This window comes from Phoenix dactylifera, unplaced genomic scaffold (assembly GCF_009389715.1).
Source record: "Phoenix dactylifera cultivar Barhee BC4 unplaced genomic scaffold, palm_55x_up_171113_PBpolish2nd_filt_p 000057F, whole genome shotgun sequence".
NCBI classification, from domain to species: Eukaryota; Viridiplantae; Streptophyta; class Magnoliopsida; order Arecales; family Arecaceae; genus Phoenix; species Phoenix dactylifera.
The window spans coordinates 26,610-53,156 of NW_024067671.1; the positions used below are offsets into that span (position 1 = coordinate 26,610).

A 26,547-nucleotide genomic window follows, 5' to 3' on the forward strand; every position below is an offset into this window, starting at 1 on the left:
ATCAGAAGTAGGCACTGCTAACACCGAACAAATTATTTGAACTTGGCCATGCTTGGGTTAATCATAGAAGATCACATATGGAACCATCTTATTATCATTTTTTTGCATCAATACATGGTGAGATGCCACCAATTGGATTTGAATCTTGAACATGTCATATAAGGGGACTTAGCTGAGGTTGGGATTGTTAGAGGAATATACCCAGAAATTGCTATTTACGCTTTGAAAAAATGAATTGAAATAAACCTTCACAAATGACTCCTTTAGATGTTCAGAAAAAAAGCCGGAATTTGAAGAGAGAAGAAGAGAAAAAAATCTCTATCTCAGTATGTGTGAGTGAGAGAGGAGTGGACCCAAAGCTTATTTATAGACCCTATCTAGGTGGCCAAGAAGGGTGTGAGTGAGAGCACCCAGAGCCTATTTATAGACTCTATGGCCGAGGAAATGCTATAGTTCTGAGGTCATGTGATGTTTCATTCTCTTCCGAAGAGTCATGCGACGCACCTGTGCCCCACCTCGCCACCATAGTCGGCCGAGCCTACTATGTGTGTGTGATCACCAGCCCACTCCCTCAAAGCCCGATTTGGGCTTATTGGAAAAAGTTTCCTTTGAGCAAGAAAGAGTTTTAGAGTCTTTGAAACACTTGACAAATAGGAGATAGGATTGGTTTTATTTTTTAAAAAAAATAAATCTTTTTACAAATTAAAACTCCAACAGGAATATTTAGTTGATGCCTGCTAGATGGGAAGAAAAAAAAGGAAGTTCAGATGACTCAGTTGTTAATCTCTCATTTGATCTCTAGATCTAACCCTTTGTGAAAATTGTTAATACTAATGTTCTGAAGGGCATATATGTGAGACACTTCATAAATCTCATGTCTTCATGTTCATGATGAGTATGAGCCCTTTTACATTCTGTTTAGGCTATGTTGCTGCTCAGGTGCCTACAGATGATGAGACCCAGCCGAAAGATCACCAACATGTTGCTTGTATTACCTTTATCTACCAAATGGAAATAGATATGAAAGAGCTAAGATCCAAAATTCCTGGGCATTTCGATCGGTGTTTGAAAGAAAAGATATTTAGTCTAGCATGCTTGTTTCCTTAATCCTTCAAGTATACTCTGGTTGCCCTTTTCTTGGTGATGCTGAATCCCTTTGGTCCCATCCTCAATCATGTTTATTATGGATGGACTTGTCATAGTTGGAAGATCAAGAGCAAGCTCACTAAAGCAAAAGCCAGAGGCCATTTTCTTAGATTCTGCCAAAAGCCACCTTCTGGCTTATGCTTCTTCCATAAACCAAACAATTATTCTTTTCATAAAACACCTTTTTTACTTTCGATGTTAGGAAAAGATCTTTTTTCGAGCAATGTCAGATATGGCAAAAGAAGAGGAAGAGAGGATGGTCGGAAAGCATAAGAGAAGTAGAAGAGAAGACTAGAGGATAAGGGCAGCATTCGAATGAATTAATATTTGAGTCTTGTAGTCCACTCCATCACTAACCCTTATAACAGCTGCTGATAATAAATATTATCGAATCTCATGGACTAATTATTAGGCTAAATTGGCAGTTAGCATAAAAACATCAAAAGCACCTCAGTATCTCAGTTTTGTTATATTGGAAGTAGATGATGGATTTGGTTCTAAATTAGGAACTAACAACTTGATGTTCAACCTTAAGATAAATAAATAAATAAATAATTAAACAAATGACAATAACCAATGGTAATGATGTGAGGAGTTACAAGTGTTGTAGACATGCTGCATCAAAATTTATTTTTCCTTATAATAATGATGATTATAACACAATTAGTTTTAGGGAAAATTACTGTGAAACACCTGGATAAACACCAGGGCATGATGGGATTTTTTGCTTTGTACAATCTTGCACTTGCAAGACAAAAGGTTAACTAAAGAAAGCAAAACAGAAGAAAGAAAAAAGAAAGAGAGAACCCTAGAAATCGATGATGGGTTCTCCGAGTGTCAAGTTTCTCTCTACAGTCCATGGCAAGTTAAAGAGCTTGGCTATGATGAACTTGAAAATCTTGTTCACATTTATGTTGTGGGCGGCACTTGAAAAAAAGAGAGTTGCATTCATCACTCTTGCGCATGCTCTGGCCTGCCCAAAGAACAAGAACAAAATCCAACTTAGTTTCTTTCAGAAACCATGTTTAATAAAGTTATAAATAAATATTTTTATTAAAAAAGTTATAAATTAACTAGTAAGCCTGAACTGCTCCATGGTCCCACTTTGCCATTGGCTTCCATCTAAGAGCAAGATTTCCATCATGGAAGGTTCTATTAGACCAATTCTCAAGACTTCTGTCCAAATTGTCTTCTTTTGTTAAGTCTATCTGAATTGAAGACAGCTCCAAATTCAATTGTAGAATTCATTGTAAAGAAGAATAATTAGCAGATCATTTTTTCCACTTCTGTTCAAGATGGAAAAGGTATTCGACCGCCGATCATTAATCCATTCGACAATAATCGGTGATCATTTCATCGGCGCAGAGTAGCTATCAACCTATCACCTACTGACTTGGGGACAAAGCCGAAAGAAAACGTGCTGCAATGCATCAAATTTGAACTCTTCGGCCTGAACGTGTGGAAAATCACAACCCAAGCAGATGGGGACTCAATTATTCCATGGAATGGACCCCATTCTGAAAGCTCCTTATTCTACTTTTGAAGAGGCTCAGAACAAGATCTCCATCAAGCTGAGGGCCACTAGTTTTCGGTGGTCCAAGAAAGTACATGCATTATTTTTTCTCATATTTGGATCAGTTTGTGATTATCTTTATTTCAGGTATATAATTTCTAAAACAGGCTGCTGTAGTGAAGAAATGATGGCTTTGCCTCCGTAGTACTTAGCTGGGGGTCTACTCAATATCGACAGTTTTAATTGCTAATGCTCACATTAGAGTGTATGGAAGTCTCAATTGCTTTTGATATGGAGACAAGGCTTAGAGAAAATATGCACTATTTTGATGGGGACAATTGATACAATTTCATCAAAAAAGACAATCAATACAACAATCAAAATAGGTTGTGATTCGACCTCCACCACAGAAGTCATGACTCCCAAAGAAAAGATTTGTTCCAAGATGGAACTTGAACCATATAATATTGCTTCCCACGCAACTTTTCTAGGAGAATCCAATCGGAAAGCCAATTTAAATTCATGTGTTGAGTAGAACCTAGAGGTTTGAAGAAATCAGATGACATGATTCTACCTATATATTAGGAGCATTACTCATGGGACATGTTACTTCTGCTAGTTTCATACGTCAATTGTTTCTTCTGTTTTCTTCTCCCTTCTAATACAGAGAAGTATAGGTAACTGTGGCATGATTTTTTCAATTATTTTTCACTTTTGTATTGATTTGTGCCATCATTTCCCATGGGTTCATCAGGCCTACCATATACATAGCTGTTGCAACTTTCAGTTCAGGTCTAAATCATATAGTTCAGCCATCCTAATGGCACCTAACATTTTTCCTGTTTCCCAACCAAAAAAACTACTCAGTAGGAAGGAAGCTCAGCCTCAATACACTCAGCTTATGTTTGGTTGGCCATCCACTTTCCTAGGAAAGTTATATATAATTCCTATTATTTCCTTAATAAAAATTAGTTTTTTAATGCCTCTTTAATGCTTCTTTAATGCTGAAGGGACTTTTTGGGAAAAAGTAAAAATGGAGCGATTCCCGCCTCATGGGAAAGTAACTTTCCCATGTTTCTCATGGGAAAGACTTTCCCATGAAATGTGGGAATCACATTCCCATGGGAATACAACTTTTCCTTCTCTCTCCTTTGAAAACTCCAACCAAACAAGAGGCATTTCATTACTTTCCCGTTGACCACACTTTCCCTCCTTCTTTTCCCGCGAACCAAACGAGCCCTCATACTTTTGGGGGCTTTTGCAACTAACATATGTATCAACCGGCATAAGGAAGATAAAATTTTAGATTACCTGATTCACAACCGTCCATTGCATTTCGAGAGGAAGCTGAACAAAGTCATCAAATTTTGTTCCTATTAATATAGGGATCGCTGTCTGAATCCAGGAGAAAAAAAGGAGAAAAAAGTTAACATAATGATCAGCTTAAACAACTTATCAGAATATGATAACATAATTTTTTTTTTTTTTGCACATATCCAAGCAAACATAAGCTGTAGGGCAGTGATGATATAGATTTGAATACCTTATTCCATTTTCTTGCCCGTTGATACCAGCCGATAGCACTGAACCAAAAAAAGGACACAAATCATAATGTGGCAGATCAAAAGCTTATCCACATGATATCTATGACATATATTGCTTGTTCAGATGAAATACATATTTCCTATGGCTATATTTAGCACCACAAAACATGGAATTAATTAGTATATTGACAAATCTAAAGCCCTCCTTAAGTTTCTACTCAAAGACCATTTCTGAATCTCATAATTTTCAAGCAGACCACAAAAGAAATATTTACTCTGAACCAGAAATCCAAACTTAAGTAGATAATAAAAATAAATAAATAAATAGAATTAGAGATAATACTTACTTATTTAGTGTGCGACGGGTGGTTAGATCGAACATAATAAGAATCGCCACAGCATCTTTACAAGCGATGGGAACATGATCAAGAAATTGACGATCACCTACGAGTACCAATGGAAGGCAAAAGAAAAAAAATTAAAATGGAAGAAAAAGTTGAATTATAGAACTAACTAAATGAGAAATAACAAAATTAATTAGAATGTTGAAAGAAAAGAAAAAAAAAAGGCCATTAAAAAAAAGAAAAAAACAAACCTCCAACATCCCAAATACTAAATGCAATCCTCGCCCCCTAACGACTAAAATCTTATCCATTAAATTCAGTCCTGTCAACTGCAACCCCTGTTGTTCCTCCACATCACCCACATACTTAACCTGCCAATAAAAGCAACCATCAAAATTAACAGAACACAATAAATTAGCATTAAATGTAATACAAAATTTATTAAAAACCATCAAAAACTTTTGTTACCATGAAGCTTGTTTTTCCGATATGGCAGTCGCCGAGGAGGCTGATCTTCAGCGGCACCAAGTCGGAATCCACGTCGACATCGCCGTATGCGGCCGCAGGGCAGGCGGCAGCCAGGGGAGCGTCCTCGACCACCATGAGCTGCGGCGAGAAGCACCCCTTGAGCCGCCGGTACCGGGCGTGGCCGCCGGGCGAAGAACATGTGAGGAGGCGGTCCCAAAGGAGGTGGAAGAAGCGGCGTACGACGGCGAGCTGGACGAAGCAGGCCCATTTGCGGTCGAGGCGAAGCAAGGTCCGGCGGAGGTGAGTCATGTTGAGGTGGTGGTGGTGATGGAGGGTTGAAGAACAGGGTTGGCCATCAACAAGGGAGGGGATAGAGGAGTTATCTTTGTTATTGTAGGTGGTGTTCTGTTTTCTCTCTCTCTCTCTCTTTCTTTGTGCTCTCTCCTCCCCTCTTCTTTAATCTGGCCTTCTCTCTCTATCTATCATTTGTTATCGTGGTAACGACCGGATAGTACGAAGACTGCGTGCGTGGGGAGGGGGATGGTTGACCGATTATAAGAGAGGAGAGATATCTTTGGTCAGTCCAAAATGCCGGCTTCTTGGCAAGAGGGAGGCCTATCTAAGGTGGTGGAATTTTTAATTTTAAAAAAAATAAAATCAATCTGACCTTTTAAATTTAAAAAAATTTAAAGTTTAGTTGATGGTGGAGGGAAACTATATTTCTGAAACATCATAACATAGTGATGGCTGGTGACTATACATGCGCGCAACCAATCTACTTCCCCTAAAACATATTTTATATGAGACTAAAAAAATATTTTACAATATTTAAACTAACTAAAATTTAGAATATAAGATTGATTTTATTTTTTTAATTTCAATTTTTTCAAATTTCAAACTCGAACCAAAGACACTTGGTCTTTTTGGCCATTTTGGATTATAACCTCCTAGGGGTCAAATTGCTTGTTTGATGTGTTATCCAGGAGTACAATGTAACCTATTTTGGAAGCTAAATGGAAGTCCTTGAGTGGTGGGAATTTTAAGGGTAAGTTCTCTGTTATAAACATGAAAGGAAAATATAGAAAATCTGATAAAACTCAATATATAGAGAATCCAAGAAACTAACTAGACAATAACAATGGGGAAAGTACTGCTAATAGTTAGCTGCCAACTTTTCTTAGAATGTGTTAGCTGCTAAGCGATAATTAGATGGCAATTTTCAGAAGAGTGCTATCAAATGGTTACAGAGATCTGATGTTTAAAATCGCTTAGTGTATGTCTATGAGAAAATCCAATAATGATGAGAGCTTCAAACTTGAAAAGAGTACATCATATTAGTCATTTGAAGTCAAACCAACAGTGCATGATTGTAAGAGAGGAATAACCACATAGTTTAATCCTTTATTGCAGAATCCTAGTGACAAGGATTCTTCTAGAATTAGTTTGATTCATCGAGAACATATAGGTAGTAATAGAAAGTTGATTGGTTTGTTTGAAATTGTGATGCACGGGGTATACGAAAGAATTCCCACTGCAAATAGACTATGGTGGTTCATCTAAAAAAGAAAGAAAGAAAGAAAAACACTATGGTGGTACTGAACCCCGTACCGGTGTCATCTTGTTACTGTATCGGTACGCTCGATATAATAGTTGGTTCAACGTATCGACACTCAGTACACCCTCTATACAATACGCCATGTCCTTACTATTTGGTTTGGTACGGTATGTTTCTTACATCTGGTTCGGTACAGCATGGCGTGGCGTACTATAATGGTGATTATTTAGATTTTGAAACTCATGCTTTTTATCGAAATATATCTACATCACTTTTTTTTCATCCTAGGATTTCATGTGCATCTCTTGATAATTCGTATATATACATTAACTAACCCAAAAAAATGGAATTGTTAGTTTTTCAAAGAAAGATTCTCATTTGCTATATAACTTGTGCCACCAATCAGAACTTTGGTTTTAATTACCTAGGACCTTAGGGTATTTGACTTCTTAGTCATGCCATGGTTAACATACTAAAACGCCTACCACGGAAGAAAGGTTGCAAATTTGCATCAGTTATAAGGTAATTACTATACAAATTCATTGTAATTTTTTTATATAATCTTATAATAATGCAACCTTGTCTAAAATATAAAGCAACCGTTATGTCTATCACAAGCTCCTAGTGTTCCCATGTGAATAGATAGGTAAGTTGGAAGGTCCATGGGCATAGCTATCCAATCATTGTTTTTAAGGTTGGAACAAATAGCAAGCAACTTTAAGCAACTTCAACTTCTGTTAGGAGCAAATTCATTGTATTTAAGTGCGAATGAAGTCATGCTGATTTCGATATACCCATTGGTTGTTTGGCTTGTGGAACATCTAAACCAAGAAAGTTAAAGCTCACTGAAAAGCTATGGGCGTGTTTATATTCATGATCTTATTATATGGGTGCTAATTAACAAAGATTAGTAGTCCACAAATTAGAAGCCTTTTTAGGTTTTGGAGTTGAATGGCTGGGGAATCAAGGGACGAGTGCAGGAGAAGGGTCTACTTTCCCTTTAGGGCTCGTTTGGTTCGCGGGAAGCATTTTTCTTCCTAGGAATATGATTTTTGGGAAACAAATTCCTAGAAAGAGGATGCCTAGGAAAGTACTTTTGGCATGTTTGGTTGACCATGGAAAAGTGACAAATTTTCAAGGTGCTTATGTTTGGTTGGCCATCCACTTTCCTAGGAAAGTTATATATAATTCCTATTATGCCCTTAATAAAAATTAGGTTTTTAATGCCTCTTTAATGCTTCTTTAATGCTGAAGGGACTTTTTGGGAAAAAGTAAAAATGGAGTGATTCCCGCCTCATGGGAAAGTAACTTTCTCATGTTTCTCATGGGAAAGACTTTTCCATGAAATATGGGAATCACATTACCATGGAAATACAACTTTTCCTTTTTTCTTCTTTGAAAACTCCAACTAAATAAGAGGCATTTCATTACTTTCCCGTTAACCATACTTTTCCTCCTTCTCTTTCCGTGAGCCCTTAATTTTAAAAGGAAGGCTGAGAGCTATAGTTTATCCATACACCAAGTACAAGCCTTTCATGAGGTTGGGCTCCGTCAGAACTCAAGTTAAAAGCCCGGCATTAAAAAGTTGATGGATGTCAGTACTTTTGTGGGGTATCCTCAAAGTAATTTTAATGGCATCTGCACCACCAACCTCGAAATGGGAGCTAGTCATGGCGATTTTTTCAAGATAAATTAATCAGTTGTCGGGCTACCCGCCCTTATGATTTAAATTGTACACCTTAGAGTAGGCTATGTGTTCCATTTCAGCACATTTTTGAAATGTGAATAAGACAATGCTTCAGCCTTGTGGTTACATAATTAATAAAGACTATTAGTATAGAAGATCTTTTGTTAATTACTGGTAGTTTTATTTATAGGCCTATTTGGACATAGCAACGGCCCTAGGATGAAGACTAATACTCGTCTGATGGAGTGCCACTTACTCATTCATGAGCATGCTTTGAATTTGTTCAGCCTGCATCAGATTCCATTACTGCTACTGGCTCGAAATATTTTAAAATGAATGTGATGCAAGGAAAATTGTTTGACTCCATGCAAAATGATAGGGAATATTGGTTAGCTTGCAATAAGATAAGAACTTCAATCCTTCAAGATATTGGTTTTGACTAGAGCAGAATATTATCTGAATTAAGATTGAATTGGAATTGTTGCTGGAAATTGGACCCGGGGGCCGCCGCGAAGCCGGAGAAGGAGGAGCTCCGCTGCTATAGGGGGCGGACGGCGGTGCGCCGGCCGGCTGCGTCCTCCACCGTGGGGCGTGGGAGCGTCCGAGGAGGGGAGTGGTGCGTCCAGTCCTGCCCTGTCCTGCAAAAAAGCCGGTGGCCGGGCTCCCCGGCGCCGGCCCTCCGATGCCTAAGTCAGAGGGGGCAAGTATGTGGAGAGAGCGGGGAGGAGAGTATGTGGAGAAGACACAGAGGATATTTGGATAAGATCAAGAAGATGAAAGGGATGATGTCATCAATTGTGTCTGTGCTTCCTCCCACCCCCTCCCGGAGGGTCCAGTCCGGGGAGTTTTTGTTAGGGGTTTCTCAGAGTCCGTCCGGAGAGAATCCCCCTCCTCTTCCCCCCCAGGCTTCCTTTTATAAAAGGATTTGGTTACCTGGGAGGTGACAGGAGGTTTGTCCTGTTCTGTGATAATTGGGCACGATTTAGCCCATTAATGGCGTAGTGGAGAACGGGACCGGATCAGACCGGAACCAGGGAGTTGTCACAGTCGATCGGACCTGTTGGAGTTGTTGAACCGCCGGCCGTGGTGGGCCTGGGGTCCGTGGATGGTAAGTGCATTTATTACCGAATGAACCGGCGGTCAGGTAGAGCCATACGCTCTGATGGTTCAGTGATCCGGAGATCGTCTTGGGCCGTGTTCATTAAATGACTTGAGTGCATCGGAGACTTGAGGGAGTCTCGTGCATTAATGGCAGGTCGTGGCGAATGCCTGCGAAGATCTTATGCCTTGATGGTTTGGAGATAACGGCAGGTTACAAGCTGTAAGAGTTGTCAAGTCACTTGGACTTTAGGCGGAGGTTAAGCATTAAGGCATCGGCTCGGCAGGGGTGCCGAGCCGAGCTGGTCGCCCAATGGGGCGCCCTGTGGCGGGGCCGCTTTGAGTACTCCTGGTCGGCGCTCTTTAGGCGAGCACCTTCTAGCAGAGCGCCTCTATTCGGCGCTTTTTGCCCCCTGGTCGGCATCCCTTGGCCGAGCATCCCTACTTCGATTATTTTGACTGGGCGCCTCTTTTTGGCGCTCTCTCTGGTCGGCATCCCTTGGCCGAGCAGTTCTCTGGTCGGCACTCCTTGGCCGAGCAGCTCTCTGGTCGGCGCTCTCTGACCGAGCAGCTCTCTGGTCGGCGCTCTCTGACCGAGCAGCTTTCCGGTCGGCGCTCTTTGGCTGAGCGCCTCCGTGGACGCATGACTTGGGGTTTTTCCCCCAACACTACCCCCCGACTTCCGAGTTCCAGTTGGCTACCAGCTGGAGCGCGGGAAGTAGCTTTAGTTGGGTCATTACGAATTCCGAAAATTTCGATTTACTGCGTGTTTTGAATTATCGGAAGCTTCGAGGTGCCTTTAATAGGCGGCGTCTCTTCCTTCCCGAAAAGCCTCATTATTGGGACACTTTTTGCGAAGCGTCCTTGCGTCGTGGGCTCATGATGGGGCCGCACGATCTTCGATTGCGGACGCCTTTCCGCACGATCCGATGGGGCGCTTCAATGTTCAAAGCGTTAGCCCTAATTAAATGCGTCGTTCTGTCTTTTAGACCGACACGTGTTATCATCTAACCGGGACGCAGCATTTTCTTCGCTGATCCGGGCCGTTGGGGAGGTCTATATAAACTCTCCCCCGGCCCCCTGTCCTCTTTCTATTGCTTTCTGTTCCAGCTTCCTATTCTTCCAGTCTTCCTCAGACCGAAGTCCCTTTTCTCCGGCATCTTCCCCAGGTCCCCTTCTTTTTGACTTCTCTCTCTTGCAATGGGTTCTTTGCCTAGTGAAGTAGTGTCCACCATGAGTGTCCTGGAGGTCGAGATGATCGAAGAGTGGTTTTTCCCTCTTCACGGGTTCCGTTTGGAACCCGCCAGGCGAAGGGATCGGATAACCGATCCTCCGGTAGGCCGGATCGGAGTGCACTCGGAGTCACTCTGGGCCGGCCTCCGGTTTTCTCTTCACAACTTCGTGAATGAGTTGCTGGCGGTATGCCAGTTGGTTCCGACGCAACTTACTCCGAACGCTTGGAGGACAGTGATGGGCTTCCTGTCACTGTGTTTACTGCAGGGGATTCCTACCTCTGTCAACGTCTTTCGGCGACTTTTTATTTTTAAGTCGAATCCGGGGGACGGGGAGTGGCTTTACATTGCCCTTCGGGCGGGTCGGCCACTCTTCCATGGTGCCCCCTCATCCATTCATGGTTGGAAGGAGAAATTCTTCTTCCTGGGTTCTGAACGGTCCTGGGGGTTTGACCCCAGGTGGAGGCCGGCCCAGCTTAAGTCCATCAATAGGCTCCCCCAGCTTTCTCCGCGTGAGCAGGAGATCCTCGACACCATCCGCAGCCTTGGGGATGGGATTTTGCTGAACGGCCTCATTAGCGAGGACGCTCTGGTGAACGTGGGCCTGAGCTCGGCACGTCCTCAGAGTAAGGATAATTACAGCAACCTTTTATTTCCTTAATTGTTCTAATGTTCTAATTTTGTTCGTCTTTGCAGACATCGCAAAGATGGTGACGAAGAGCGAAGTTCTTTATGCTCGCTTCCAGAAGAGAGCGGCCGAGCTCTCAGGAGAGCCCGCCGAGTCGAGAAAGAAGCAGAAGGTCTCGGCAACCTCGACTCCCTCGGCGGCGGTGGTGGCCGAGGCGGGTCCTTCTCGCCCCGCGCATCCCGAGGCGGGGCCTTCTCGCCCTGCGCATCCCGAGGCAGGGCCTTCTCGCCCCGCTGACTCCGAGGCGGGGCCTTCTCAGCACGCGCGCCCTGAGGCTGATCGGAGAGAGGGCGCGGGCTCCGGGGGCTCGGGCTCCAGAGCCCCGATGGCGTCCCTATGCCCGGCGCCCTTGGCGCAGGTCCCTGGTCGGCAGGACGCTCCAGTTGCCGACCAGGAGAGGAGTTCAGCGGGTCCCGTGCTTGCACGCCCCGCTATAGTTGTGCGGCGGTCAGATCGGCCGCTCATCCGACCCCAGCCCCCTAGCTCCGCGGCGGGGAGCAGTCAGGGAGCCCCGGGGTCGGCTCTGCCTAGGCCAACCGATGCTGGCCTTCCGGGCCTATCAGGCTCGGAGGAACGGGTGCCCTATGCACCCGCCTGGTCAGTGTTCGAGGGTGACTCAGCCCTCGAAAACCCACAAGTGGCGCGCGAGATATTTCGGCTCGCGCTGCTACCGGCTGACCGGGCCATGATGCAGTCCATGAGCTACAACACTTTCATGGACTTTACCCGCTGCAATACCGTCCGGGTGAGTAAAATTTTCCTCTTACGTGATTTGTAGAGATTTTTTACTCGTGGCGCCTTACGTCTCTCTTTTACAGCACTTGCACGAGACGGAGATGCTGATGCACCTGGTTCAAGAGTACCGGAAGAAAGCCCGGAGGTGCCAGCGCAGCTACGAGGAGGCCCAGAAGAGGTACATGGCCGCCGAGGCGAAGTACCTGGCCTCCGAGGAGAAATACCAGGCCTCTGAGGCCGAACAGCAGGTGCTCCAAGGGAAAGTCGGAGCATCTGATGAAAAGATTCGAGCTCTGACCGCTGAGCTCGATGAAGAGAAGGGCGCGCACGCATTAGCGAGGTCCGAGCTGCGCGCCGCAGAGGCTCGATTGGCCAAAGCCGAGCAGGCGTTGGCCTCCCGCGAGTAGGAGGTGGGGGACGCCCGCCTCCGACATTCGGAGCTCGAGCAGGAGCTGAGGGGCCTCGAGCGGAAAGCCGCGTACCACGAGGCCCGGGAGATAGAGGCCCGGGAGAACGCCCAAAACGCAGTGAAGCTCTTCCGCGAGTCGGAGGAGTTTTGCGAACTCATGGCAGAGGAGGGCGAGAACGGGCTGATCCAAGGCTTCCGGAATTTCCGCAACCAGTTGCGGCGGCTTCTCCCGGACTTCGATGTAAACCTGCTCAAGCCAGGAGCAGGGGTCGAAAGGCCGGGGGCGGAGGCGGAGGCAGAAACTCCGGAAGTCGACCAGAGAGGTCTGGCCGAGGCGGCCGAAGCCGTCCCCGAAGTTGCCGAGGTCGCCTCCGAGGCTACCCCCATTGCTGCCGAGGCCACCGAAGAGGTCCCGGGTGCTGAGCCAACCAGTCCCGGTACTGCCGAGGCCGAGGTGGTCGAGCTCGAGCCTTCGATGTAATTTTGGTTATTTCTTGTAAAGTCGGGATGGCCTCCCATACTTCTAAGGGCCAAACCCGAATTTTGTACTTAGCCTACGGGCCTTTTTGAAATGAATATACATTTCTTTTTGGAAACTCGCCTGTCATAGTCCAAAGTTTTTCTGCTCGGATCCGTTTTAGGTTCCGAAGATATAGGCTCTAGGGCCTCAGCTTCTCCCGCCACAGGGTTTGAGTTTAAGTTTGGCTTGCCGAGCCCCATTGCTCGGTCCTTCAACCAGTGGTATAGCAACGCTTGAGCTTATACCAAGGATTCGGGCTCGGAGAGCTTTTCGGTGCCTAGTCCAGGACTTAACCGAGCCCTAAGGCGGTCACCAGTACTCGAACTTCAGCGAAGTTACCTATTTTCAATCGTCGCGTTGCCGGGGCGGACCACGTTCGTTTCTAACGAACAAGTCGAATGCCCGTCAGCTTGTGACGGGGATTCGCCGAACTTTGTATGATAATGTGCTGGTGTCACGAGCACTCCTTCGCCGAGGCGATCGAAGACGCTCCTCTACTCGGTGTCCGTTCCTTGAGGACATCGGCAGAGAAAATCCGAGAACAGAATAGGTAATGTAAACATTAATGTAGAAACATAAATGGGTACCTTTAACATGTGTCCTCGCACCGAGGCGAATGAAGACACTTCTCTGCTCGGACTCCGTTCTTTGGGGACGTCGGCAGAGAAAAATCCGAAAATAGATAAAATAATGTAAAAGCATTACATAAATGGGTACCTTGTACCGTGTGCGTCCTTGCGCCGAGGCGACTGAAGACGCTTCTCTTGTACCGTGTGTCCTTGCGCCGAGGCGACTGAAGACACTTCTCTGCTCGGACTCTGTTCTTCGGGGATGCCGGCAGAGATCCAGTGATGAAGAGTGGGCCGAACTCGTTGGCTGAAGCCGATGGAGCACGAGCCGAGCTCGTCCGGTCAGAGAGGACCGCTAACTCATAGCCGATGGAGCACGAGCCGAGCTCGTCCGGTCAGAGAGGACCGCTAACTCATCTCGATGTCTCGAGCATCCCTATAGCCGGGGCATCCCGACGTCTCGGGGCATCCTGACTGTAGTCAGGGTAGGAGCACGAGCCGAGCTCGTCCGGTCAGAGAGGACCGCTAACTCATAGCCGATGGAGCACGAGCCGAGCTCGTCCGGTCAGAGAGGACCGCTAACTCATAGCCGATGGAGCACGAGCCGAGCTCGTCCGGTCAGAGAGGACCGCTAACTCATAGCCGATGGAGCACGAGCCGAGCTCGTCCGGTCAGAGAGGACGGCTAACTCATATCCCGACGTCTCGGGCGTCCCTATAGCCGGGGCATCCCGACGTCTCGGGGCATCCCGACGGATCGGGGCATCCCGACGTCTCGGGGCATCCTGACCGTGGTCAGGGTAGGAGCACGAGCCGAGCTCGTCCGGTCAGAGAGGACCGCTAACTCATAGCCGATGGAGCACGAGCCGAGCTCGTCCGGTCAGAGAGGACCGCTAACTCATAGCCGATGGAGCACGAGCCGAGCTCGTCCGGTCAGAGAGGACCGCTAACTCATATCCCGACATCTCGGGCCATCCCGACGGATCGGGGCATCCCGTTGCGGCAGGGCATCCCAATATATTGGGGCATCCTGACGTCTCAGGGTAGGAGCACGAGCCGAGCTCGTCCGGTCAGAGAGGACCGCTAACTCATAGCCGATGGAGCACGAGCCGAGCTCGTCCGGTCAGAGAGGACCGCTAACTCATAGCCGATGGAGCACGAGCCGAGCTCGTCCGGTCAGAGAGGACCGCTAACTCATATCCCGACGTCTCGGGCATCCCTATAGCCGGGGCCTCCCGTTGCGGCAGGGCATCCTGACCGTGGTCAGGGTAGGAGAAATAATCCTGACACCATGAGATAATCAGGAAAATCGGTGAGCTCAAAATGAGTATGCGGACCATAAGTTTATTATAGAATGAAATTCATAAAATGAAATTCAATAGTTGAATAATGGGGAACCCCTTAGGGTTCTACTGATGGTACACGCGGAGATTTTCAGAGCTCCAGCTCCGCGGAATAAGAGTCCCGTCTAGGAACTCTAGCTGATAAGTCCCGGGTCGGCGGATGCGCGTGACTCGATATGGTCCTTCCCAGTTTGGGGCCAGCTTCCCTTGCTCAGTTGGTCGGGAGGCTTCAGCTCTTCTGAGGACAAGATCCCCTGGTCTGAAAGATTTGATTTTGACCCTGGCGTTGTAGTACTGAGCTGTCTTTTGCTGGTACCTCGCCATACGAACTCGTGCGGCCTCCCTTGTTTCCTCGATCAAGTCGAGGTTGCTTCTGAGCTGTGAGGAGTTGGAGCTGGCATCATGATGCTCGACTCTTGGAGAGGGAAGCCCAATCTCCAGTGGGATGATGGCCTCCGTTCCATAAGTTAGGTTGAAGGGAGTCTCGCCGGTGGGGACACGGAACGTGGTCCGGTAAGCCCACAGGACATTATATAAGTCTTCGACCCATTGTCCTTTGGATTTGTCGAGCCTGGCTTTGAGATCCTGCAAAATAGTACGATTTGTTACCTCGGTTTCTCCATTTATTTGAGGATGCGCGACCGAGGTGAAGTGGTGGTCAATGCCAAGTTCGGAGCAGAACTCTCTGAAGTGAATGTTGTCGAATTGGCGACCGTTGTCAGAGATGAGAATGCGGGGAAGCCCGAATCTGCAAATAATGGACTTCCAAACAAAATCCCGCATCTTCTGCTCGGTGATCCGGGCAAGGGGCTCGGCTTCCACCCACTTGGTGAAGTAGTCGATGGAGACGACCAGAAATTTTCTTTGCCCGGTGGCCAGTGGAAATGGCCCTAAGATGTCAATTCCCCACTGGGCAAAGGGCCAAGGGGAGCTGATAGAAGTCAAAGGGGCCGAGGGCCGGCGCTGAACATTGGCGTTCCTTTGGCACCGGTCGCATCTTTGGACGAAGTCCATAGCATCCTTCTGGAGTGTCGGCCAATAATATCCTTGGCGCAGAATTTTATGGGCCAATGCTCGCCCTCCCAAATGGTTCCCGCAAATCCCTTCGTAGACTTCGCGTAGGGCATAATCAGCCTCCGTTGGGCGGAGGCATCTGAGGAGGGGAGAGGTGAAGGATCTCCGATAGAGCTTTCCCTCGTACAATATGTACCGGGTAGCGAGGCGTTTGATCCGGCGAGCCTCTTGTTCGTCGGTGGGGAGGACTTCGTCTTGCAGGTAGCCAATGAGTTCGTCCATCCAGCTTGGCTCGAACTCAGTGCAGAGGGTCTGCTCGGGCTCATCTGTACTAGGCTTTTGGAGATACTCCAGTACTGCCTCCTTGGGAAGCTCGCTCATGCGAAAGGACGCCAGCTTTGATAGCTGGTCGGCCCTGAGGTTCTCCGACCTGGCAACATGTTGAATGTGAAAAGAGTCCAGGATCGAGGCGAGATCCCGTACCTTCTGAAGATACTTCTGCATGGTCGGGTCTCTGGCTTCGAAGTCGCCCACAATTTGGTTGACGACGAGCTGAGAATCGCTGAAGGCCTTCAAGTCCTTCACTCCTAGCTCTTTGGCTAGCTTGAGCCCGGCGACGAGCGCTTCGTACTCCGCCATATTATTGGAAGCAGGGAACTCGAGACGCAGGGCTTGCTCGGCGACCACTCCTTCTGGGCTAGTAAGGATGAGCCCTGCTCCGCTACCCCCCGAGTTTGAAGAGCCATCGACATGCAGAGTCCATGTCAAACTCGGGGTCTGCTCCACTGGTGGTTCAGGTTCGATCTCGATCTCATCCAGTATAGTGCACTCGACAATAAAGTCTGCGAGCGCTTGTGCTTTGATCGCCGGTCTGGGTCGGTACTCGATGTCGAATTCGCCGAGCTCGATGGCCCACTTGGCGATCCGTCCCGCGCGATCTGATTTCTGCAGGATCTGCTTGACCGGCTGGTCGGTCAGCACAGCCACTGTGTGGGCTTGGAAGTACGGTCGGAGCCTTCGAGCCGAGATGACCAGAGCATAGGCGGTCTTCTCGAGCTTGGTGTATCGGGTCTCGGCGTCCCTCAAGACCCGGCTGGTATAATACACTGGCTTTTGAAGTTTGCCCTCCTCTCGGACCAGGACCGAGCTTACTGCCATAGGGGAGACGGCCAGATACAAGTAGAGGATCTCACCCTGTTGTGGCTTTGTGAGCAGGGGAGGGGAAGCCAGGAGATGCTTGAGCTCCTCGAAAGATTGTTGGCACTCGTCCGACCATAAAAAGTTCTTCGGCTTCTTGAGGGCTGCAAAGAATGGAAAGCAGCGCTCAGCCGAGCGGGAGATGAATCTCCCGAGGGCTGCAACTCGGCCTGTGAGCCGTTGTACCTCCTTGACCGTCCTGGGGGGCGTCATCTTTTGGAGGGCTCGGATCTTCTCTGGATTGGCCTCAATTCCTCGCTGTGTAATGATGAAGCCGAGAAATTTGCCGGAGGTGACCCCGAATGCACACTTGGCTGGATTGAGCTTCATCTGGTACTTTCGGAGTGTGGAGAATGCTTCATTGAGGTCGGCTATATGATCTTGCGCCACCTTGCTTTTTACCAGCATATCATCCACATAGACCTCCATATTCCGGCCTATCTGATCTTTGAAGATCCGGCTGACCAGTCTTTGATAGGTTGCCCCGGCATTTTTCAAGCCGAACGGCATTACCTTGTAGCAGTAGGTTCCCCCATCGGTGATAAAGGCGGTCTTCTCCTCGTCTTCTGGCGCCATGCGGATTTGGTTGTATCCGGAAAAGGCGTCCATGAATGCCAGCAGCTCGTGACCCGAGGTGGAGTCCACGAGCTGGTCGATGCTGGGAAGTGGGAAGCTGTCCTTCGGGCAGGCTTTATTCAGGTCGGTGTAGTCCACACACATACGCCACTTTCCGTTGGCCTTCTTGACGAGGACCACATTGGCGAGCCACTCCGGGTAGGCTATTTCCCGGATGAAGCCGGCTCCAAGGAGCTTACTGACCTCCTCGGCTGCTGCTCGCTGGCGCTCAGGGGCGGTGCCTCGCTTCTTCTGCCGCACAGGCTTGCTGGTCGGCTTTACTTGGAGCCGGTGGACCATGACCTCTGGATCTATCCCCGGCATGTCCGCAGGCGACCATGCGAAGACATCCATGTTGTCTCGCAGGAAATTGGCGAGACGACTCCTCTCGTGCTCATCGAGGCCAGAGCCGACCTGCACGGTTAGCTCAGGAAAGCTCTCTCGTAAGGGAACTTGGATCAATAACTCACCAGGCTCTACCCGCTCTTTCTGAGGGTCGACCCGTGCCTCCATAACCTCGGTTGAGGGCTGGTCAGTCGCTGGGGCAGGCGCCTCGGCGGGTCGCTTTGCCTCGTGGGTCGCCAGGTAGCATCTCCTTGCCTGCATTTGGTCCCCTCGGACTTCGCCGACCCCCTGGCTGGTGGGGAATCGCATGAGCAGGTGATGAGTGGAGACCACCGCTCGGAGGGCGTTGAGGCCTGGCCTTCCGAGGATGGCGTTATAGACCGAGGGAAGGCGTATCACGAGGAAGTTCATTCCCACGGTACTTTCACGGGGGGGCGAGCCTGGCTGTGACCAGAAGGTTGATCTCGCCCTCTACTGGGACTGAATCCCCAGTGAATCCAACCAACGGAGCATTCATCCTCCGCAGCTGTTCTTTGGTCATCCCCATTTTACAATATGCACCAAAGTACAAAACGTTCGCCGAGCTTCCATTATCAACTAAGATGCGCTTTACATCAAATCTATTTATGATCATGGAGATGACCACGGCATCATCATGGGGAGTTTCGACTCCCTCTAAATCATCATCTGAAAAGGAGATGGCTTCAGAGGCGCGCAGGCGCTTTGAGGAGGTTTCTTCCTCCGGAGCTTCTCCAGCCGAGGCTCCTCCTCGGATAGTGTTGATGACGCCGGCGATGGGCCTGTTGGCATTCGAACCTTCAGGCTGTGCTGCTCCTTCGGCGGGCTGCTTCTCTTCACGCCGGCCTTGCACAAACCGATCGAGCACCCCCCGGCGGATGAGTGCTTCGATCTCATTTCGGAGCTGGTAACACTCCTCGGTATCATGGCCTTGATCCCGGTGGAAACGGCAATACTTCCGGTTATCGCGCCGGGTTCGGGTATCAGGCTTCGGAGGTGGGAGCCGGATGCGATCCCGACTCTCGATCTCCATGAGGATTTCGGCCGAGGAGCGTTGAGGGGAGTGTATCTTTCATACCTCCCTTCAGGTGCAGGGGCTTGCAGTGGGAACCTCAGGCGGGGTGGTGACCTCTGCCGTGGCGGTCCCCTCAGCCGGGGTGGACTCTTTGGGCGGGGCGGATTCTTAGCTCGTTGCGGAGAAGGGCTTTTAGGCTGGCCGCGCTCCTCGCGGCGTCTCTTCTTGGGGTTCTGCTCGGCTCCGCCCCGCCTGGCTGCCACGGCTTCTTCTGCCTTGGCGTACTTCCGCGCCCGAGCGAACATTTCGGTGAGGTCCGCGGGAAAACTCTTCTCGATCGAGAAGAGAAATCTGTAGGACCGGGCTCCAGTCTTCAGTGCCGACATGGCGATTGACTGGTCAAGCTCCCGGACCTCCCATGTTGCGGAGGTGAACCGATCCAAATACTCCTTGAAGGATTCTCCCTCCTTTTGTTTGATATCGAGGAGGGAGTCGGATGTCCGCCGCTGGGGCTGGCTGGCGGCGAAATTGCCAGCAAACTGTCTGCCGAGCTGCTCAAAGGAGGAGACAGTACTCGGCTTTAGCCCGGTAAACCACAACCGGGCTGGTCCTCGGAGTGTCGCCGGAAAAGCTTTGCACATCATGGCCTCCGAGGCTCCTTGTAGGGCCATTAAGACCCGGTAGCTTTCCAGGTGGTCCAGGGGATCAGCCTTGCCGTTGTAGGGCTCCACCTGGGGCATCTTGAACCGTGACGGGACCGGTTCATCTTCGATTTCCTGGGAGAAGGGCGACTTCGTATTGAACTCGAAGTCGCCGTTATGTCCTGACTTCCTCCCATGGAGTGCCTGGATTTGACGTTCCAGCTTCTCGACCTTCCGGTCGAGTTCATCGTTCTGGAGGATCGCTGCAGCGGTTCGTTCGAGCGCAGGTTGCCCTGGAACCGACTCAGCTTCTGAAGGCTGTGGCCAACCTCCGTGGCCTCTGGCTGGGCGCTCTCTCCAGGGGGAGGCCTGGACTTGGGAGTCCTGACCTTGAAGGGGAAGTCCACTTGTAGGAGGCTCCGGCTGAACCGGAGCTGGAGGAGGCGGTGCTGTTGGGATGCCCCTGGGTTGCAGGCTTTGGACAGCGGTAGCCAGGGCCTGCACTTGTTGTACCAGGGCATCGAACTGCTCCGGCCGAACTTGATGAACTGACTCGGTCGGAGGTGATGAGTTCCGGACGGAACGCTCCGGACTAGGTGGAGGTCGTTGAGAGGCATTGGAAACCCCTTTGCTTCTTAGCTTCATGGCAGCGAACTCGGGCCCTTCCTCTAGCGCCAACTGTTGCTGGAAATTGGACCCGGGGGCCGCCGCGAAGCCGGAGAAGGAGGAGCTCCGCTGCTACAGGGGGCGGACGGCGGTGCGCCGGCCGACTGCGTCCTCCACCGTGGGGCGTGGGAGCGTCCGAGGAGGGGAGTGGTGCGTCCAGTCCTGCCCTGTCCTGCAAAAAAGCCGGTGGCCGGGCTCCCCGGCGCCGGCCCTCCGATGCCTAAGTCAGAGGGGGCAAGTATGTGGAGAGAGCGGGGAGGAGAGTATGTGGAGAAGACACAGAGGATATTTGGATAAGATCAAGAAGATGAAAGGGATGATGTCATCAATTGTGTCTGTGCTTCCTCCCACCCCCTCCCGGAGGGTCCAGTCCGGAGAGTTTTTGTTAGGGGTTTCTCAGAGTCCGTCCGGAGAGAATCCCCCTCCTCTTCCCCCCCAGGCTTTCTTTTATAAAAGGATTTGGTTACCTGGGAGGTGACAGGAGGTTTGTCCTGTTCTGTGATAATTGGGCACGATTTAGCCCATTAATGGCGTAGTGGAGAACGGGACCGGATCAGACCGGAACCAGGGAGTTGTCACGGTCGATCGGACCTGTTGGAGTTGTTGAACCGCCGGCCGTGGTGGGCCTGGGGTCCGTGGATGGTAAGTGCATTTATTACCGAATGAACCGGCGGTCAGGTAGAGCCATACGCTCTGATGATTTAGTGATCCGGAGATCGTCTTGGGCCGTGTTCATTAAATGACTTGAGTGCATCGGAGACTTGAGGGAGTCTCGTGCATTAATGGCAGGTCGTGGCGAATGCCTGCGAAGATCTTATGCCTTGATGGCTTGGAGATAACGGCAGGTTACAAGCTGTAAGAGTTGTCAAGTCACTTGGACTTTAGGCGGAGGTTAAGCATTAAGGCATCGGCTCGGCAGGGGTGCCGAGCCGAGCTGGTCGCCCAATGGGGCGCCCTGTGGCGGGGCCGCTTTGAGTACTCCTGGTCGGCGCTCTTTAGGCGAGCACCTTCTAGCAGAGCGCCTCTATTCGGCGCTTTTTGCCCCCTGGTCGGCATCCCTTGGCCGAGCATCCCTACTTCGATTATTTTGGCTGGGCGCCTCTTCTTGGCGCTCTCTCTGGTCGGCATCCCTTGGTCGAGCAGTTCTCTGGTCGGCACTCCTTGGCCGAGCAGCTCTCTGGTCGGCGCTCTCTGACCGAGCAGCTTTCCGGTCGGCGCTCTTTGGCTGAGCGCCTCCGTGGACGCATGACTTGAGGTTTTTCCCCCAACAGGAATCTTTGTCTGTGTTCTTTTTTTAAAGAAATAGGGCAATATGATCACCGACATAGAATAATGTTGCTATGAGGGATTTGGGTATCATAAAGAAACTTGCAATTAGAACAAAAAAAAAAAAAAGAGAACCGCCGTTTCACCGCTGCCCCTTTACAAAATTTTTATCTATCTTTTTACATAACATGATCATACATATTCTATATCAAATAAATTATCTACTATTCATTTTTAAACCGTTTCAATAGAAAAAGTATAATAGTTTTTGACATAATTGTACCACCAAGGTGGGGTGCATTTAGATTTTTTAACAACGCGGAATTTCAGCTAGCTCTGAAGTATTAGAAATTTTCACATCCATGAAACACGAAATGGCCAAGATTTTTGGTCGCTTTTCTTGAAGGCAAAGTAGCTAACTACGTTACATTTTCTTCTTTCGTAGGTGTAGACCATGACACGTGTGCATGACAGAATCTCACTTAAGAACTTCATCAGTGGATACAACATCTTTGTGGAAAACAACACCGTACTTGCACCGGATTATGGCAGATAATTTCGATACAAACATATGGGAGAAACTTCAACATATGCCGAAGTAAAGAAATTTTGCTACATCTTGTAAAAAATTTGAGCATCTAACAATTCAGAATTTTATCCAAAAGAGCCGGCCATAAGTTATTATTTGGTTTTTTCAGTCATGTACAAGTACTCAAGATTTTATCCAATGTATAGCCAATATCAAACTAAATACATGTCCTATCTCCCGTTTAAGCCCTAGCATCCTTGCCAGGCTAAAGGTCCAAATCTATTGGCTACAGTGTTTTCTGGTCTTTATTGACCATAAACTAGATACGCTCTGATACCATTTTGTAACAATCGAGGGCCTTATCTAGAAAGCCAACTAAAAGTTATTATTTAAGTTTCTTGATCCTATATAAGTATCCAAGATCTATCCTAACGATGTGGGATTAAACATATGCCCGTACAGATCTCACAGATACTCTTCTATTTGATAATATAGCATTTAGATTCCCATATAACACATACTTTGCATCCCTCAAGATGTTTTTTCTTCTCTTTTTATAAAAAAAGAAAAAACTCAGAAGGGGAACCATTGGAACCCCATTTAGAGACTAATATATAACTATCACTCCAGAGATGGAATTCTAATTATAAAGACAATGATTTGTACCCAAAAATAGAAAAGCAAATGGTAAGGCGATCTTTAATTTTTTAAAAAAACCAATGATAAGGGATCCTTGGAGAAACTTAAAGGTGATGTTCTTCGCATCATGTAGCAATTGCATCATCATCTAATTTTGCAAACGATGACCTAATATTGGTTATTCATTGTGCCTCTTCGATGCATTATGAAAGGAAAACATAATGTAATATAAGGATGGGCTGGAAATTTCTGTACAAGAAAAGTGCCTATGAACCCCACCAAACATGCTAAAAATATTGGACATTAATATCGAAAAGTTATATAACATAGTGTATAAAATAATATATGTCATAGATTTGTATTTAAAGATAATTCTACTTTTATGCTGCATGATAATAAAATTTGATGTCAATAAATCATCCCCTAGGACCCTTATCCATTCTCCAAAGGTGTAATTATTAATTTGGCATATGTTTAATAACGTTAATTATTTTCTTATAGAAAACAATCACGCTGGAGTAGAGAATACTTCACCACAGCGTCTCAAACGTATCTTATTGGAATCATGATTCCCATTGGTCCATGCGAAGCCGAGCCACAGATTAGATTTTCAGAAAGGCTTCCAAGGGTTGGCACCTTGGGCATTGAAGAGTGCTCGAGAGGCTCTTTCTAGGAAGGTACTTGCCACAAGTTAAAATTGACCCCCTTTCTTGTATTTGGTTGGCCAACATCAATTTCAAACTTGGGTCCCATTCGTCGACAATGGCATTACCAACTCATGAGAATAGATTGATACGTTTATCCATTCATTTGGTGAACGTTGTTGTCAATCTATGGGTCGCCAACCAGTCCACGGATCAGTACTTCAAGGCTTTTTTAAAATAATTGTTAACGAAACCACTTGAGGAAAAAGGAACCAGGTTGATCAATAGTCCAGGATAATAATAACACCCGTAACGTGCCACTTGTACATATAAAAAAAATAAAATATATAAATAAATCCATCATATTTTACATATTTAAATTTTTAGAACAAACAGTGACTTCAACATAATATCAGAGTAAAGATCCTATATAAAAAAATATAAAATATATTAATAAGTCTACTTTATTCTCCAAACTTAAGTTTTTGAAACAAATGGTGATTTTAATACTATCCATATCAAAAATTAACTAACTAACTAAATAAATAAAGACCCAATAAGATGTTAAAAATGACCAACAAGAGAGATATATGAGCGTCAAATTAGAATTAGTGTTATAATTTGAGATAGGAAAATATGGTTTTTTTTTTTTTTTAACACATGCATTATATGTTACTATTATAGATGTTAAGAGTAAGTAATGGCTAGTTGTGGCGTCCAGTGGAAAGGGAGCTTTTAGTGGGTTTGGTGCAAGAGGTCTCAAGACCTTGGAGTTCTGTAAACCATGGCTTGACTTTGTTTTTCTCTTTTAAGGATTGTTAATTATGGTAAGGTGTTTTTTGATATCTTGAAGGTCATGCAGGAGAGGACTTGCTATTTTACTTGGACATAGAAGACTACTTTGTAACAAGAAAACAAAATTAGAAACTAGATTTTCTAGCTTCTCCTAAAAATCTTTTTTCAGACTTTTTTTTAAAAAATATTTTTGTAGACATTATTATTATTTTTAAAATATTTTCCTTTTTAAAATTCACAAAAATATTTTTTTGGGAATACTGCACATGCCCTTGGACAAATTTATTGGTGTATGAATGACCAATGTTTCATGATTTCAAGACTTCCTTGATTTCTAAAAGTTTAGGTCAATTCAACTAAATTCTTGCAAACTCAAACCCGAGAAAAGTTATTCAATGGACTACATAATGCGCAACGAAATAGACATTACTATTCCATGAGCTTGATAGCCATCATAAATTTCATTAAAGGTTACATATATGGTGCTACATCTTTCACAATCTATCATCCTTTTTAGGCCATCTGCTTTTAAATAAGATCGAGTGATGGCTATAACTTGATCTGCCCTAGTGTAGCATAAAGATATTATGTCTCTGTTTCTTTTCTTTCTCAGCTAATCTTTTCTTGCCAAGTTGTGGAAGCTGAAATGTCATCCATTGAGCCATACCTACCGGCTTTACAAGAGTGAACATGTAGAACAGCTAAATCAAGTGTCTGAGGAATGGGAGTTGGTGCATATGCCACTCAGAAAAATATGAACAAGCTAAGAACGACATGATGAGTGCAGTGGATTGGGACAACTCTCCATTGGTAAACACCTAATCCACTTTAGAAAGGAAAATTAGTAAGAAGCAACCATCCACACCAAACAACAGTGTGGTGTCTTAATGCAGTTGGAACTAAGACATGTCGTATACTATGATACTGAAATGTGGTTAATGGTGGCAGCAATCATCTATAAATTTCTATTTCTTGGTATTAATTTGCCACAGGGTCGCTCTATAGACAAGAGACTTGAATCCCATCACCATGTAAGTTACCCACCAAATTGTTATTAAGTTGCTCACGAGAGAACCATCTTACTTCATTAAACCCATAGAGGAAAGCTTACCCTAAAAAAAAAAGACGGATAGAGAAAAGAAAAGAGTAGTTAAAAGAAATGAACTTTTAAATTTGTTCAATTCAAACCCTAGCTATGAGTTCCGTCTCGCTGGTATGATGAAATTGTTATATGACCTGCTTATATGGCAGTAGAGGATGATGCCTCATATAACATCACGTGACAATTCCGTCACAGCAGTCAGATGGAATTCATAGCTAGGATTCGAATTGAATGAATTTAAAAATTCGATAACTTAATTATACTAAATTCAGAAGAAAATTGAAAATTTTCACATAGTTCAGGGTTTTTTTGCATGGTTATTCCAAAAAAAAAAAAAGAGAGAAAAGCTTTACATAGTGCTGTGGAAATTGACAGCACCCATATCAATTAGGTGCTTTAAACCATTTAAGGAAACTTTTGTTCTAGTTAATCGATTTGGAAAATGTAATTATCCTTTTCTATGGTAAATGGGTGGAGATTTATGATTGGTGGATTAGTTCTGTTAGCACACAAGGGATTAATGACCCTTACCAAAACTACTAACCAAACAAATTATAATATCATATATCCAGTCAACATAAAGTAGTATTCTTTTAAGAATTTTGGAGTGCATTATTCATGTTCGATCTAGATTACTTTGCCAAACGAATAAGATTTCAGCCACCAGAATTTCTCCTCTTCCAGGCATTTGGCTTGGAACCACAACAGTGATTACTACCACAAAATAATTGGTGGATTTATATAATGATTACCATCACTGCATTATGCAAGAGTTCATTAAGTTATGTCATCGCTAGGTTCGTGTCTGAATTGTGTACTTGTTTGAACAGGTGAAGAAGGGGAACAACTTGTCTCATAGTGATCATGAGTCACTGGCTTAAGCAAAGTTCTCTTTCAAGCTGGTGATGCACAAGGGACAAGCTTTTCAAGGCCCTGGTGTCAAACAAAGCCATGAAAGTGCTAGAAACAAATTCTTTTTCGAGGGATTGGGTTGTTGCATTCTCTTTTTCTATCATGTTAAGAGTTGAGGATTAATTAGATATGGCTGCAAGGAACTGGCCATGACCTCCTATGCTTGAATTAAAGTTCATTATTTAGCTTTCATGGTAAGACACTTGTCATGCTTGCCCCCTAACTATGAGGTCATAGGTTTGAATTATAGTTAGGGGAGGCGGTTGTAGGTGTGGAATTAAATTAAAAGTGTAGTTGTG

The 26,547-nt window shown here is 46.5% G+C and overlaps 1 protein-coding gene across 1 annotated transcript; it reads right to left on the reverse strand.

The window, feature by feature from the left end:
* Positions 1–1,750: 1,750 nt before the first annotated feature.
* On the reverse strand, positions 1,751–5,587 carry LOC103717153 (septum-promoting GTP-binding protein 1-like). The gene is given in 7 exon segments (XM_008805436.4): positions 1,751–2,119; positions 3,971–4,054; positions 4,203–4,242; positions 4,551–4,647; positions 4,799–4,837; positions 4,840–4,918; positions 5,016–5,587. Coding segments are annotated over 7 exon segments (813 nt in total). The 5' UTR covers positions 5,325–5,587; the 3' UTR covers positions 1,751–1,954.
* Between the last annotated feature and the right edge of the window lie 20,960 nt (positions 5,588–26,547).